Source organism: Montipora foliosa, chromosome 9, assembly GCF_036669935.1.
Source record: "Montipora foliosa isolate CH-2021 chromosome 9, ASM3666993v2, whole genome shotgun sequence".
In the NCBI taxonomy this organism is placed as follows: domain Eukaryota; kingdom Metazoa; phylum Cnidaria; class Anthozoa; order Scleractinia; family Acroporidae; genus Montipora; species Montipora foliosa.
In genome coordinates this window covers 36,495,617-36,513,116 of record NC_090877.1, presented here as the reverse complement: position 1 = coordinate 36,513,116, position 17,500 = coordinate 36,495,617, and the positions used below count along the sequence as shown (strand labels likewise).

General features: G+C 39.2%; 1 protein-coding gene across 1 annotated transcript in view; it reads left to right on the top strand.

Moving 5' to 3' along the window:
- The window catches only part of LOC137970185 (fatty acyl-CoA reductase 1-like), a 24,567-nt gene extending 11,251 nt beyond the window's left edge, over positions 1–13,316 (top strand). Inside the window, exons 7-15 of the mRNA XM_068816704.1 lie at positions 517–561; positions 2,931–3,049; positions 3,554–3,621; positions 4,524–4,605; positions 4,791–4,880; positions 8,581–8,653; positions 10,444–10,500; positions 10,806–10,933; positions 12,641–13,316. Of these exons, the coding sequence (XP_068672805.1) occupies positions 517–561; positions 2,931–3,049; positions 3,554–3,621; positions 4,524–4,605; positions 4,791–4,880; positions 8,581–8,653; positions 10,444–10,500; positions 10,806–10,933; positions 12,641–12,800 (822 nt within the window). The 3' untranslated portion in view covers positions 12,801–13,316. The remainder of the gene's footprint in view (positions 1–516; positions 562–2,930; positions 3,050–3,553; positions 3,622–4,523; positions 4,606–4,790; positions 4,881–8,580; positions 8,654–10,443; positions 10,501–10,805; positions 10,934–12,640) is intronic.
- The last annotated feature ends 4,184 nt before the right edge of the window (positions 13,317–17,500 follow it).

The following is a 17,500-nucleotide window of genomic DNA, read 5'->3' as shown; positions in this document are numbered from 1 at the left end:
TTCTTTGGCCCCCTCTTTGTGGAATTTCCGGATTCGCCCCTGGGACATAATCAACGTGAGAACATTTGAGCCAAAGGGCCACTGCTGGCACGATGTGTGGGTGACCCTCCAAGTTTAAATGACTCCCCACTTGAAAAAATTAACTGGAACGCTGCCGTTCAACACCACCCCACTCAGTGCCTTCTATTTTTTTTTGTAACACGTACCACAGGCAACCTAGTTTACGCTCGTGGAGCGTCTAGATATATTTAATTTCTCGCTTTCAGCAGGGGATAGAATACTTATTATAGTAATTTAACTGAAGCTCTTACTGTATGTCGTTGGTCGTAACATTTTTCTTTCCAGTTTTATTTAATATTGACTTGCAAATATGAAAATAATTGAAATTGGAAACTCAGTTTCCAATCGTTTGATGGAGTACTGCATGTTAGTTTTTCTTTTCTTGGTTTCTAACCAATAAGATTTGTAACTGCGGTACATTGTATACTGTTGTCTTGATCTGTTTCTCCTCTACAGGGATGGGTTGACAATTTCAATGGGCCCAGTGGTCTATTTGTTGCTGTAAGTTCTGTTTAAATAAATTCACTGTATGGAGAGTTAAGTACATTGTAATGCAATAATTTGCTTTAGAACAAGAATTATTGTTATATAGCTTAGTTTTTTTCCCCAGCAGCACGCGCTCTCGTGGGTTACTTCGAGATCACATGACATCTAACAATAAAACTGTTTCCCGCCAAAAGTCTCGTAGCGGGCAACAGTGCAAAATCTCTTGACGTCAGAGTTTAACAGTGTTAAATGTTGACCGACGACCGCCGTTGCTGTTGCCGTTGTACGTTTTTCTTTTTGTGCTGTATAACAAATCACTTAATGACTGGTTCATCGGGAAACAGTTCATTTTGTTTCCCTCGAATCTCAATATTTCCCTCGGCTGCGCCTCGGGGAAACATTGAGATTCGAGGAAAACAAAATGAACTGTTTCCCTCGGGACCAGTCATTAAGTGATTAATGGAAGAGGTTAACATAACGGTTACATTCTATTTGCTGCTGTACTGGGGCTCACAGTCTTTATTACACGTATTTATTAAAGAAACTGCCGGCGACTCAAGGAAAATACTGTAGCTCAGCTGGGCTCGAAATTAACTTTTTTGCTCAGGTGCTAGCTGGCGACTAATGGGAAAATTTTGGTCCCCAACTTATTTAATATATGACTTACGTAAGAACATGATTTTAAATGTTACTTTGCATGCAAGGAAAGTCATAATTATTAAATAGCAAGAAAAAACAAGACTAGAAAGACCTCTAAAGCCACTGTTGTTTTCGGCTTTTGTCTTTACTTTGGTGATGGTGTTCTTTACGGTTATTTGAAATGGAGCGAAGCACAGAACGTTTAAGTCCGTGTTTTCCATAGCAAGGCAACATGGGTCCTTTTATCCTTGCTTTTCACCTCTTCAAAACGTTGTAGTAAGCAACTTTAACACTTACCTTTATCGCAAGTAAACGCAATACTACAATTGCTCGGCCTAGGCCCCCACACAACCACAGTGCTCGCACCAGTCTCCGACCGGGATAAAATAAAAGGAGCGGCTCGTACTGTTTCAGTGGCCTCTAGAATCAGAATCCTCAAAGTACCTTTCTACCGATATTTATCTCCATTTATAAATCACCTTGTGTAGTCAATTTTGCAGGTGTACGCTTTCTAACAGATGGGACAAGTTCTCCAACCTACTTTACGTTAAGGTTGCAGGTTGCTTTTTGAAGGTTCCAAATTTCAAACTCATTATGTGATGTCCAGGTTCATTATAAATATATTATCAATATCAAGCTAGTTCCGAGGAGGTCCTTCGGTAATTTGGCTAAATGTACGTTTTCAGCAATCACAACTGACAAAGGATTGAAATTTTCAATTAAACTTCTAGAATGAATCCTTGTCTTCCGACTGCAAAAACTCGCGTAACCGGCAAGAAGCACATGGTGTTTGAAGTGTGCCCACGATCCCATAAAACCGCTGAGACAATATGGCGCCTAGTAAACGCGGTGATCGAAGTATAAAAGTACATTTTCTGTTATTAATTAACAGTGTATGAAGCCGATTTCATTCTAATATTTAGACATTGTTTTAGTGGGAAAAGAAAGGTGAGTCGTGTTCTCTAGCTACCAGTTACGAATGATTTCATCATATAAAGATTCAAATACAGATGTTGTCTACTGTTTATCCTGGGTTACCAGTCAAAACGTGATTCGCCAGCTGGCGACCAGTTAATTCTGAAAATCTAGTCGCCAGCAGTCAATTTTTGGTCGCATTGGCGACCAGTGAGTCGCAATTTCGAGCCCTTAAGTCTGCTGGCTACTTCTAACTGTGGTTAGTTTGTTGGCCAATGTCAAATAAATTAGTTAACTTGCTGTTTTCATTACTACCAGCTGCTGTTCTATAAAAAAACAACCTATCACCAGCTGTACTGGGAGAAATACATGTATGTATTTCTTTTCCTGTGTCCAACAAATTTGTTTTAACGTTGATCCAAGTGGGCAAAGTTTGGAAATTTGCTGGAATACAGAAGATGCCCAGCAGTTAAAAGATGGGCCTTGATTTAAGAGACTGTACAGCAAGCTAACCGAAGTGCTCAGACAATCGGACAACTCAGTCGGTTGAGCAGCGGTGATCTAACCCGAAGGTCGTGGGTTCAATTCCCACCCTGGTCAAAGTTTTTCTCTGTCCTTGTGTGGGACCATTTCCTTTAGTAGGGCTAACGCTCACATGGTTCATATGGGGTAGAAATCTAGCACTTCACATTACACTCTAATCAGTTAAGACTGAACAAGGGTACTCGGCGATGTCATAAAAAAATTCCCCTTTGTTTGCGCATCAATCCTGATAAATTGTTTTGTCATTAAATTGTTTTTATTCACTGATCCACTTTTGTTTTATCTAGGCTGGGAAGGGATTGCTAAGGTCAATGATTGGTGATTTCCATGCTTTGGCAGATATTATACCAGTGGATTTTTGTGCTAATATGATGCTTGCAATTGCATGGCACAGAGTTGTTAAAAGGTGAAAATATACTGAACCTAATTACAGTACGGGAATTTTTTTTTCTCCTCTTAATAGACCACAAGGCGTTTCAAATCACTGCTTTGATTGGATACAATAATAAATTGAAATAAATATAATCGGACTTTATTTGGGCAACAAATTTAACTTACTTACTCAAGGCTATATCTCGTGGCAAATGTGACATACGTGATTGAATGCTCTTTATGAAAGGCAATAGTTGAAAATTCTTAGGTGTTATGTTCATCCAAAATTTTCAGCTTGACAACAAATCGAAAAGTCAGGGTAATTAATATATTATTTTGAGTCACAAATCAAGATGCCTTGGATTTAGGTCTTCATGTCAAATCATTATCTAAAATAGGTCAGACAATCTTGTTGGTATACTATATGACCATGGTCATTTTGGAATATTCAAAGCAAGAGTACCTCTTACCTTAAACGGGTTACTTCTGCACAGTTTGAAAAAAAAAAAACATTAAAAAAAAAATTCCTCTCTATCAGGCATTCCAGTATTCCTGTCTACCATCTAACCTCAGGGCAGTTGAATGGATGCACTTGGGGTCGTGTCTGTAAGTATCATTTTGTAAAAACATTCCTTCCATTACATATATGGCTTGAAAATGTCTACAGCATGCGGAGTACTTGACTTTGTGTACTTTCCTGAGTTAGTGCCTCTAGGTGGCACCTGTGGCATGCAGCAATACCTGGCAAATTTAGCTGCCTTGTATATACTTTGCCTACTCGTTTTAACTAAAATTAATATCTATGCATGCTGTCCAATAATGATAGTACAGTAAACACTCGCATATAAGAGCAAGTGGATTAAGAACATCAGGCTGAAATTTGGCCAATAAAGCACCATACAAATAAGAACAAATTCAGCCTGATAAATAAAACATGTTCTTACTAGAAAGGGAAATGGCATAAGAATAAGGAAAAAGTACAGTACAGTAAGTGATCAAAGTAATTATGGTATTCAGGATCATAACAAACATTGAAATCTATTTCAATTAAACCTCTAGTAATGTACAATTTGAAGTATTTGTGAAACCAATTGTAAGAACATTTTAAGAACACTTCCAGGCTATTTCTTACTAAGCACCCCTTAAATAAGAGCACGATCAGCCTGTAACCTGAAATCAGTGTTCTTATATGCGGGTGTTTACTGTAATGCTACTAATAATAATGATGATAATAATAATAAGCATTTTAAAGTATTTTAATTTGTGATATCTCAGACAAGTAGATTTGAAATTTTTTTTTCAAGCTCTACTTAGGAGACATTTAGTTTATAAACTTAATTTTCTTATTTCCGTTGGCCTTTAGGTTACGCAACAGCGCCCTGCTGTTCCTTAGTTATCGTTTAGCATACATGCTATATGATAATAGTGATCGTGATGATAGTAATGATGATAGTAATAATGATAATAATCAGATCAACCATTACTGAAAACGTGCACTTATCTTACAGGTTCAACTTTGACTAAACTTTACTTCACATATCCCTTTGAGGGTGTATTCAGACGACCCAACTTTGCCTTCGAGTCAAGAAAGTGAGTCAAATCTTAGTGTGCATTAGAATTTATACTGATCTTAAATTTGTACGTCTTGCTCTAGTTAACTAAAGTTACACTTGTCCACCAGAAAAAAAAAATCAATTCGTGCACAACTTACAGTAGCTATGGGTTTTTAAAAAAACCATAAACATACAGTAACAATGTAATTAATAACCTTTCAGGATGATGCATAACTATTGGCGTTACATCAGTCACAAAATTCCAGCCCTCATTGCAGACATGACTTCATTTTGTGCTGGACAGAGACCAGTGTAAGTTCAAGATGTGTCTACTAGGTGGTAACTGTAATATTCTATTGCAAGTAGTGTTAAACTGTTTCATTCAATTCCTTTATACTGCATTGTGGTGAACTTGTAACTGGCCTATTTGCTTTGATTTAGAACAGCCTACTTTGTGATGCACTTGTACTGTACATGTAAATGTAGCCTGTACGACAGGTGTTATTTGGGACGCAAAAGGGTAAGGCATTCTCCCTTCCCTTACATCACCATCACCATCATCATTACCATCATCATCTTCGTCATCATCATCATCATCATACAACACAATGCGGTACATACTTAATTGACCGCTCCCCATAGGGGCTTTTCAGGGCCAATGAAACACAATCAACGAAACGACAGAACACAACAACAACTGTTAAGAATCCCAACTGACCGGAGGCAAACCAGTTGGCTATTTACAAGTGTAGCCGGGAAGTTGAACCAGGGACTACCAGGATCAAATTCAACGAGTGATTAGAACGGGTCTTGAACCCGGGATCTCAAGGCAAGCGCCCTAACCACTGGGCCACAGTGCCTCCACATATCTTTATTACCTTTGTATTTTACAGTAGCGTTGGCGTAGCTACATATAGTACTTGCACTTTCAAGCGCTTACCAACCCAACCATGATACACGACAGAGGACAGACCACAACAAGGGGAACTTCATTCCCTACTCTTTGCTAATAGTGTGTGGCTTTTTTACGTGTCACAAGTTTATAAACAACGGTTTTTTTAAGAGCCGATTTACACGGTACGATATTTGTCGCGTGCGAGAAGCTTACGACAGGCTTACGACATTTCTTACGATTGTCGCAGCGTTTTAAAACCTGTTTAAATTGCTACGACATTTTCTCTGACGTACACGACAATCGTAAACGAGTTGTAAGCCTGTCTTAAGCTTGTCGCATGCGACAAAAATCGTACCGCGTAAATCGGCCCTCAGACAGGACCTATTAGCCAGCATCAAAAATACCATAATACTCTTTGTTTGTCCCTCCAAAATTTTGCATAAGCGTTGTTTCCAGTTCCTCTTGAGACCATTCTAAGCCCCAAGAGAAAATAAAAACAGTGCCTTTGCAAAATTTTGGAGGGAGTATTATGGTATTTTTGATATTGGCTAATGGTTTATCGTCCTTATTTTGACAACAATATTAAACAGTCAAACCATTTGAAGATGTCATTACAAATTAAAGGTGGCACTTTCTCCTCAGTCATTTAAAAGACCCTGGGTGTTACTGTTGGTGTCGCTGGAGTTTTTGATCCTACGTCCTCGCGCACAGTAGACCGATGCTCTACCAACTGAGCCAACATGTCAGATTATTTTGTATTGGAACGGGAGATAGACAAGGAGATCTGTTGTTGTTATATTTATTTTTTGTAGTAATTGAATCTCTTGCATTAGCAATTCAAAAAGATTAAGCTATAAACGGTGTTAGCGGAACTTGGCACGCGCGGAGAACCATAAAATAAATATAAGATAAAATAAAATAAATGCCTGACCTGCTAAACGCCCGTACTCGGAGTCAGGTTGAGATCGACTGAAACTCAGCCCACATACGACCTCGGGGCGGAGAGTTGAACCCTGGTCGCAGAGGTGGAAGGCACGGTTTATAACCACTAAGCCACCCTGGCTTCCCGCGGATGACTACCGGTAAGAAAATACGGTAATCCATCTGAGAAAATTTGGTTTTGGTCACTGTACGACCGTCCACCTTTCCATAGATTGAAAGACCTCTTGAGAACCAAATATTTACAAGTTTCTTGACACTGTCCAGTGTTTCCAAAAAGTTATTTTTATGTAGCAGCTTTAAGTCGTAGGAATAATAAACTCCTAGATATTTGATATTAAATTGTCGAAAATGGCCTATTAATAAGTGAGCCTGCGATCTAATTGAAACCCACTAGCTAGCCAGCGGTCAACTTAAAGAGAACAGCTGACGTCGATAAGCTCTAAAGTTGAGCCCGCGATATAGTCGCGTGATACCGGTCACATTGGTATACATAGATGATTGATGATAGTCAAGTCGCTAATTATTCCCAAATTTGTGTACATAGCGACCTTGCTATCCAACCCTAAGGAGATAGTCCAAGAGTTAAATCAATTAAATTAGGGAAATACAAGAATGGAGGATCATTAAAAATGATCTACTCGGATAGTATGATCCAATCTCTTAGATGAGCCCACACTTAAATAAAGTTCGTTATCTCATCTTTTCTTTCATTGTATGCTCTCTCAAAACTTCTGGAAAAATTGAGTTTACTTCTTTTCCCTAACTAAAGAGTTCGTACACCTCACTTTTCAAGACTTTCTAATAATTGGTGTATTAACCTTCGAATGGCTTTACTTAAGGGCATCATTATTATCATCATCATGCGGTCGCAACCGTGATAGAGTTAAGACTGCGCTGCCAGAAAGCCTTGTCGCTCATAAAATTTGGCAGGTCCTTTCTCTCCAGTTGGATGTCTCTTCCAATCACATCAATGTAGTTGAAGGGTCTTCTACCTCGATTTGGGTGTGGAAGTCTCCAGCAAACAACATCAGATATGATTTGATCCTTGGCGCGCCAGCGTTGGGCATCACTGGTGGAAATGAGTGGACAGTCACCGTAGACTTGAGCTCTTGTTTACTTAAGGATGGTGCCTACTAATTCAAAGGTATTTTTGCGCGGTGTGCGAACATGCTGGAAAAGCAGATCTTAGGTGTTGTGCAATCCAAAAAGAAAATTGGGGTAACCACGCATTTTTAAAAGATAATTGATCAACAGTATACAGAGCAATGTATGGCGGCCTTTCCCAAATCTCTGAACAACACTTGGTTACCCCCAATTTTTTTTCTTTGGATACCAAGAGTACTTGCTAAGCTCAGCTTTCTTCGCATAGTTTTAAACTGCGCAAAAATATTCCTGTATTAGTAAGCAGCACTCATAGGAAACCATAGTATCTCGAGATGCACAGAACGTATGCGCAATAGTAGGCACCGTCCTCAATTATACCTGTTGTACACACCTTATTCCGAAGTGGCTGGAATATTAATTATTCTTGTAATTGCACCAGTAATGAGCCATTTTTCCTCGTCTTGGGCATAGTTAATAGAGGGGAATGGTTAGGAAGCTCGGCAAACATCAAAGGAGCAAACAAAGATGCCAAGATTTAGGTTGGAAAGTCCACGACCGTGCACAATCTTTTGTTTTGCGCTCATACACTATGCATGAATTACGTAACCAACACGTTTCTATTGGTTAGTTCCTCAGTACGGAGTAAACAACTATTGCGTTTTGTGCACGGTCAAGGCCAAAAAAGAGAACAAAAACCTACAACAAAGAAAGTTGTCGGGTTTCATAACCATTCCCCTCTATTAACTATGTCTTGGGTGACAATAGTATTTTTAATTTTTGGGGATAAGCAATGTGGCAACAGGAGTTGATGACATGTAATTTTGAATGAATTACTGTGGCTGCCATTTTAAAACAGGGTGTATTGACTAATATGTGTTGACCACATTTGATTTCCTTATAATGAAGCGTTGTTATGAATTAAAGAAACTTAACTTGCCATACGAGGAAGGTCGCTGGCTGTTTTTCAGGAATCGTTTTTATGCAAGGTTTCACTCTAATGTAAGGGCATTCTGCTAGTCAATTCTGAGATCTGGTATATATATTTCTAAGATAAAATTTTCTTATTATTAGAATGAACAAGATTTATGGAAAAATAGAGAAGGCCACCAAGAGTTTAATCTACTTCACATCAAGAGGCTGGGAGGTACAGTGTTTAAAGTATTTGTATGTGTTGGACAAAAAGAAATTCTGAAAACAGTCAAAATTGGGTGATTCAATGGCTAAGTTAAATTTGCAGCCTGAGGAATTTCTGAGACCAAAATTGTTTCGTTCAAATTTATCAAGTATGGAGTCTGGTTATTTATTAAAGATCATATAGCTTCCTCCGAATCCAACAGTCGGTGAAATTGGCCAATATCAAAACAATCCGTGCTTTTAATCGCCATAACATTGACTGTTGCTGATTGACCAATAAGCTCGTCTATTGTATTCCTCAGCGTTTGATTGGTTCCGAGAAAGTATCCAGAGTTTCTTGAAATTAGGCTATGGGAAAGTAGAGTAAAATTAATGAAAGAACCGTCTGTTGGTAATATTGGACTTTAGACGCAGCTGTTTCTGCAATTAGTAATCATGTTCATGCAGAAGGAAGGGCTGCTTTCAATCAAGACGGGGAGATAATTCGAGAAAGTCTGAACATTGCTACAGCAGACAGATCTCATGAGCTTCATTAGCAGATGAGAGGGCTTCAAAGCAGAGTCGTGTAGAGCTGATCTCATTCCTGGAACAAAATCCTCAAGAGCGCAGTTGGAAGCAGTGGTTTGAAGAAGATTTGATGTGTTCCCAAAGACCCTGATGGGGTTTTCATCCCAGGCCTCGTGGGATAACGCAACATAACATCCACCGAAACCTTGCACGACATTTCCTGCGTTTTACACCATAAAGGAAAATGCTGGGTGTTAAATTAAGGCACGGAACTGAGAAGATAAACATAACGTCGAAAAGTAACAAGCCACGGTCCTGGAGTAATTTGGGTCTGAGCACCGACTTCAAAACGTTTATCCTTTCCATGCTTGCGTTGAGTACCTCCGTTGAAGTACTTTAAGAAATCGGGAAACACTTGCTTCCTTAGTCTTGGGGATATCGTTGAGAGCGTAAGCAAAAGATGCTGGTTCGAGTCTGTATCTTCTGAATCTTTCCTTTATTTCATTTTTAGACGTATTACTCAAGTTAAAAATCGGTTTCACCGCGGAGAGGTGAATGTCTTGTGTTATTAAATTTTTCATCCCCGGATATTGCGTTTCTAGCTTTTTGATTGGGTTACTCAATCTCGGTTATCAGCTCATATACCGTGTATGACCCAATATGGAAACTGATTGCTTCAAGTGTTGGCCAAGCTGGAGGAAAGTGATTCCAAGTGTCCAAGCGTTCAGGATCTGATGAAAATTTAATGAAACGATTATTCCATTCGGGCTTGTTGGATGTGAGACTGATTATTCTTGGTTTGCATTTTCGTGATGACACGGCCACGTTGTGAACAGAACAATAGAAAATGGTCCCCCAAGTTTTACATAACAATAGAGTCGAATTCCCGCCCAAACGAAATTTTACTGCGTTGTTCTGTGCACCGCAGCCGCGACGCCGTGACCCCGTGACGTCAAATGCAAACTACCAGTTAGCCACTATCAAAAATACCATAATACTCTTTGTTTATTCCTCCAAAATTCTGCATAAGCATTGTATTTATTTTCTCTGGGGACTTATAATTGTCCCAAGAGAAACTGGAAAGAGGAAATTTTGGAAAGACAACGAGTATTCTGGTATTTTTGATAGTTGCAAACAGCCAACTCTGTGCCATGCTCCTCGTTGATTATTTATCATCTCGTATCCATAGTGCGCTCATAGAATAATTGTTAGTTATGCGGCCTCGTACATTGCTGTTAAGCATTTGAGCTTGTTTGTAAAGAGTTAAATGGTTGAACTGTGATTGATTTGCAGTTTTCAATGGAGAATTATCATGGATTAATTCAGGATATGAGCCCCGCGGATAGAGAAGTATGACCCGCCTCCCACATAATATTAGGGACCTTAAGCACGCGCGTTTTTGAGACGCGGGCGACAACCGGAAGTGACCTGTTTTTCTTTTCAACTTGTCTTCACTCAACCACATTTATAGTGCCTTTTCTTCATTAGAGATTATTAGTATAAAAATGTAGGAGACACCACTGTTCTCTTCCGGTTGCCGTCCGCGACTCAACAACGCGCGTGCTTAAGCTCCCTCATGTCCTTTTGACGCGTAATTGTTCTTCACTTTAATAACAATGAAATGATTTTATTCGTTCTATTTTTTTTTGCCTTAGATATTTAATTTTGATGTTGAAAGGCTTGACTGGGATATTTATTTTAACCGGTACGTCATTGGCCTGAAGAAATTTCTTTTGAAGGAAGATCTGGCCAATCTTCATTTGGCGCAAAGTCGCATCCGCAGGTGAGATTTCAGTAATACATACAACGTAAAAGTAAGATTCATTTTGCTGACAGCCTACACGGAAGCAGAGTACCAAGTCGCACATAAACCTTGTAATTTCCTATATACTTTCCCTTGAAGTGATATTCTGTGCTTCCAGCATTAAAATGACGTACTTGAAGAACCAATAGTCTGCGTTTTCCAAGGTCTGAGAGTTAGCAACCACTGTGTAAAAATTCAGCTTAAAAGCCAAGTGGCCCAATAGGCCGGAGCTTATCCCGGTTGTAGCATGAAGCGACTAGGAGTATTTCTACTCTCCCCCTGGATGGGATGCCAGTCCATCGCAGGGTTACCCCCAGCATTAAATTCGACGGTACCCATTTATACACCTGGGTGGAGAGAGGCTCCGTGAGAGTTAAGTGTCTTACCCAAGAAAACAACACAATGTCCCGGTCTGGGGGAAAGTCCCGAAAACGTTTCGGGTCCGAAAAGCCATTTGTGAAACTGCCATCCGCATGTTTTGGAAAGGCGATCTTTTAACATGTTTTCAAGGTAACAAAAAGAAAAATGACTGTGAAGTTCGACGACTTAAGTCGAAATCCGATAGAAAATCGAGCAATTTCAGTTTCTAGTGGACAAAAATCTGGAACCAGGATAATTTTAAGTATTTTAGAGTCCTTTTTACATTTCCTGAAAGCTAAAGATATAAACAATTTCTCATGGGAACGAGAAAAATTAAATTTTCAACGTTTAGAGAAATTAAGTTAAAAGGTAAAATTTCATCATCAGTTTCATTTCACCAGTACTTTCAAGTGTTTCTTACAAAGTTCAACAGTTGTTTTTGAGGTTTGGTGTTGCTAGAAATGATTTGTTTTAGAAGATATTTAAAACAGTAGTACAGAAGTTTGCAATACGATGTTTATGATCTTGGTGCTAGGTTTTTGTCCACTTGTTACTCGAACTTCTGTTGTATTCAGTCTTAAATCCTTTCCGTTCTTGAGATACAAAGGGAATTTTGACACCCGAAATGGCTCGTAAAGTTTCGGGACTTTCGAGAAACGGGTCCCCGGGCCTGAACCCGGACCAGTAGATCCGGAGTCGAGCGCACTAACCATGAGGCCACCGCGCCTCCCACTGTGCAGTTAGGCAAATTCCCTTGAAGTGCCCTTGTGACCAAAAAATCAATTCATATTTTTCTTTGGATTTCAAAACTGTTAAAAAAACACTAAGTGACCCACGTTTTAAGCCTTGATTTCAAAAAGACACCTCTTTATTTTAACTGTAATTTTCCTATTTAATGGTCCGCCATTACTAACATTATGTTCTTGAGAGAGCTGGATCGAGGAGAAAATGACGTCGAAGGCTCACTAGTTTAAGAATGCAATACGTGTGTACGCCGCTTTCAGGCTTTTGAACTCACGCTTTGCATATATAATAAGCTGCGTTCACACGCTGAAATTTTAAGCTAGTGAGCCTCTGACGTCACTTTTCCCTGGATCCAACCGTCTGAGGTCCAATCGGTCACTTTTGAACGTGGGTAATGGCGGACCGTGAAATCCAAAACTTACACTCAAAGTAAATGGCCTTTGGATAAAAATCAAAGCTCAAAATTTTGCCAGTCAGGTGTTGAGCAAACACTTTCAAAATCTGAAGGAAAAAAGGTGGTTTTTTTTGTCACAGGGGCACTTTAATTATGTTCTTCCTCTAACTCTTTTGTTTTATTCTCAGGCTGCGGAACATTCGATGGACCGTGTATTTTTGTCTGCTCCTTCTCTCGTCGTGGTTGATTATTAAAAGATTCCCTGCGGCACAAACGGCGTGGGCTCAGTGTTTGTCTGGTGTTTATAGGCTGGCCCGATTCCTTGAACCTCTCCAGCTGGCAAATTAGCTTCCGTTTTCATCACTGTGACTCTGATACATTCACGACAAAGCACGAATAAAACGGAAATAAGATGTGATGAAAGTTCAGTCCGTTGGACTTTAACCAGAATTATGGTCAAACCGATTGGTAGCTTGAAGAAAGTCACAAGAGTCAAAGACGTTGTGTGTGTTTTCCTTATTTGTCAAACGAATGTGGATTCTTCAAGTCGTTACTTGAATGGACTTGAGACTTAAATTTAGGAATACTTCGATTGAGATATAGATTGATTAGCGTTGGTTATCTACACAGCGATTTTCAGAAATATTTCCAGAAATAATTATATGGTTCCAATGTGACAAGATAGCGTCGTGGACCAAGAAAATTAAATATAGTATCGACGCACAAAACCCTACCAGAATCTTTTTTGGAAAGTAAAGGTTGTGATATGTCGTAAAAGTTTAAGTCTGCTTTAGTATATATTATTTGTTATAGACGAAAACTACGCTGTTTGGACAGCTGAAAAGAAGATTGTCTTCCCTTTAACATTGTTTTTCTTTACTATCAAGTTAAAACGTTAGGGCTTACTTTTCGTTCTTTGTTGAACGTCGTGTTCCCAACGATGCAATTGAACGATGCCATTATTGAAGAGGCATTTTGTCCTTTTCTGCTCTGATATTATTATTGAGAAACAAATGCACCGGTCCTTGATGTAAACGAATCGTTAAATCACTAGAAACTCACTGGTGATGTCCAACAGATTCGTTTTGCCCTATTTGCTTTAGCTGTTTCTCTACGTGTGCTCAAGGGAAATTTTGTACGATGGAATAACCACCTGACTTTCTGAGTGGAACTAAGGAAAACAAATCAATTAACAAATAACTACGCAATAAATATTAAATTTGGTTATCAGTGTGGAAACAACTCTATTCAGTATAACGCACTAGTCAATTGAAACTACGCACCCTATCCCCGGGACGTAACGGGGTATGTAATATTTGTACAGTGTTGCATTTTAAACTTTCCTGAAAATTGAGTGTTAAAATCCCCACTGCCATTGCCCCAGTGTGTAACTAGACGATTTTGCTAACGGTCAATTTAAAATGCAGACTACAGATTGCAGATTGGGTTTAAAATGCAGACTAGGTACAAAATGCAGACTGAGGCCTGAATTGTCGCATTTAAAAATCGTTCGAAAAATCTGTTCTGTTTCATTTTCGTAGCTCGATATGTCTGACGGTTTTTCCTTTCGTCCTGTCTTCCACAGCGGCCTCTCTCGTTTCAAACTTATATTCATACATGCTTAATAAGTTTTCCGAAATTGGTCTCGCGGATGTTATGAGGACACACTTGCGCACAATAGAAGGTTTTTACAATGATGTCGTCACATTCAAAAATCAAAATCGCAAGGCATTTTGATGTAACGCACGGACTTGAGAGTGCGGGAAACCGGCGGGGACAATCCTCCATGTCAGGCGTTCGATCGCGATATCCTCTACCTCTGAAATGACTATTGTCGACAATTCGTAATTTTTATATATAAAATCATTTCTGAATAGTGGTTAAGTCTAGTACTTGATTTTAAAATGGTTAGCTTTCTTTGAGGCTTGGTAACCGGCATTACTTGTTTCTTAGCCGGTAATGATACACGTTTAAAGCCGCATTCGGAAAAAAAAAATATTGATATTTTTTTTAAAAAGATAGTGTTTTGTCAGTTAGCGATGCAGTAGTCTAGTCGTTTTAACCAGTAAACTACCGGAAGTGAAATGGTTATTAATCGAACTTTCCCAGGTTCGAGTCCAGCCAGTTTAGGGGTTCGTATTTTAAAATAGATAAACTTTACTATAATCCCTACCAAGCGCTAAACGTCCAAATTGACGATAATAGTCAATTCAGAGAAACTTAGGATGGTTGGATCGCGAAGCGATCTCTGGGGGACGGGACATTTGACCTTCCCCAAAAGAAGTCTGGTATCAATTGAAACGCTTTTACTAAGTCTGTCCCCAAGTCACGCTTCAGTTGGAGAAAGGTATGAAGTTTTTATTTGTTTTCGTCGCCATAATCCGATACTATAAACTAAGCAGATATTGTCTATTTCGAGAAAGTTGTTATCCTCAAGTTCCCATCTGATTGAAATGGAATTCCACCACCAGGTCAGAGTATTTAACGGGTCACTGATCCGACCTGTTTCGACATGCTGAACATAGAAATATGAACATACCCAGTTTCGTATTTTCTTCTATTTGTTTTATATATAAGTATTATAGTATTGGTTGTTTTGATAGAGTGAGGCTTTTTCTTGACACTTTTGATTGACGATAGTTTCCCACTCTGGGGAATTTGATTAAAAAGATTTAAAGAATTGTCCACCCCCCATCCTCACAAAATGAGTTTTCTAAAATTGAGGGAAGTTCCACCTCATATTTTTGAAAACCTTTGGCAACAAATTAATAAGCAGAACTACATGAATTATGTTCTGCTTTGTATGGTTATATTTGTAATTTTAATGAGGAGAAAAACAGCTTTTTCTGTAGGTACATTATATATATTTCCCTTAATTATGTCAAAAGTAATTGTAATGGACTTGCTTACAAGGCTAATTCATAAATTGTACCCAAATAGTAAGGGAATGATACCAAAACAAAGTGGCTGAAATTTCATTTAGTACTTCCCATTTTGAAGGGAAAATTGTATTCTTTGGCATCCAGTTATAGGTCAACTGACCTAAATTTGAATGTTGTGAACGTGCCAGGCAATTAAGGACACTTAAGATACATGCACACTAAGTTTCAGTAACATTGAACTACAGCTTCCTTTCTAAATTTTAAGGCTGGTTTTCACTATCGACGGAGTCGGAGTCGTAATCAGAAGCGCAGAGCAATAGGATCTAGTGAAAATCAAAGTGTCTTGAGTCGGAAAGCAGAATAGTATACCGATTCCGCTTACGATCCAGTGAAAACTGCAACTGCATTGTCGGAGTCGGAAGCAGAAGTGAAAGAATAAACCAATCACAATGCTCTATTCGAAGCATTGTGATTGGTTGGTTCTTCCGCTTCTGCCGCCGACTTCGACAATCTAGTTTTTACTGGATCATAAGCGACGGGGCCATAAGCGGGAACGTTCTGATTCTTCCTACTCCGATTCCGGCGAGCTTATGACTCCGTTTACGACTCCGATTCTTGATTTTCAATAGGCAAGCGCTCTTACGACTCCAACGCCGTCGCTGTGAAAACCAGCCTTTAGTTTGTAATTTAACCAAGTGAACCATGCCTCAACATTCCTGAGGCGCCTTCAAACCTGACGCTGGCATGTATTGTAGAGAGTAAAAATAACTGAACACAAGTGACTTGCGATTTTACGGCGGCTATCTTTTTTGCAAAGCTGGTCAACTGCTTTTTATGCCGTGTAAATCGTAATTGGCTTAGAATTTAGCGAAACGTTTGAGAAGGTTAATTAGTTTTTCAATGCACAAGCTTGACTTCCACTGGAGGTTTGCGCCGCTTCCTATCCCTCGTAAGTCTCAAGGCGTGACATACTCCAGCTGTAACGAAGAACTGGAGGAAAAGTCGACGGCAATTGGGTCACATTGTCTCAGTTCCAGTGAACTCTGTCCTCCAGTGAAATGTTTACAAGTTAAATAAAAGTATTTTCCGGAGCACCTTCCTTTTCGTCCTCGTGGTCACTTCCATTTCCTCCGTCAGCGACGTAGGATTCGTTGACGGCGCCTTTGTCGTCTCCATTTTCAGGACTGAATGTCTAGTTGAATGTACAGACAATGTTAATTTGAAGTAATTAATTTGACCCGAGCGCATTGCTGTGCAAATGTTCCCAATAAAATAATATACATGGAAAAGTTTCTCCATTCTGATTGGCCAAAAGAAATGCAGCTTCCAGGTAACAGAGTGCAGAAAAGAGGTAATTCAGCGCAAAAAATAGTTAACAAACCAAGCATTCTGATTAGTCGATGGTCAGAGAAAGTCTCCGATAGCCAATCAAACGCAAGCCCCGGATGGCGCATTTTTTTGCGTGCGTGTGTTTCTTCTGATTAATTAAGGTGGCTCCCTAAAGTATTTGCGAATACCCTCACTACAGGGCACGAGTTGCAAAAAGAAACCTAGTTCATTTCTCAAAAGTTTTCCCTGTAGAGATTTATAAGTATGGGTATCAATATAATAAGGCTTATTTTTTGGGTGTCAATTTTGGGAGTATGGCCGTTACCATGGCAACATCACATCTAATGACAGGCAGCTATATTCCTATTTTTGGCCTAAATTCCTTAATATTTATACTTTCTTTCGGTGAGGTTTCTATTCTTTGCCACATTATAAAAATGATATTGCCTGACATTTTGAAGTGGTAAAAAGGTCGTTCAGACCGTTTGCCAATATTCTGTAATTATTTGTCACTTTTCTAAATAATTCGATTAGCTCTGACAGATTTTAACAATCATAATGTATTTGATAGGAACTATTTGTGGCTAGAAGTGAGCCAATTTTTAAAAAAAACTTACCGAAGGGAACGCGAGAAAATTAGCAGTTAATTTTACAGATTTGGTCACGCTAACGTCACACAAAAATAAGAAAAACGCACGCTTCAGGCTTGACGCACCATACTAGTGCCCAGCTTGCGCGCGGCCCTTAAACTCTAGAGAGCCTCCTTATCTACGATAATCTCATCTCGTTTTCTATAACTGCAAATTGCACTCTCCCTTCGACTTTGGGCTTGTGCAA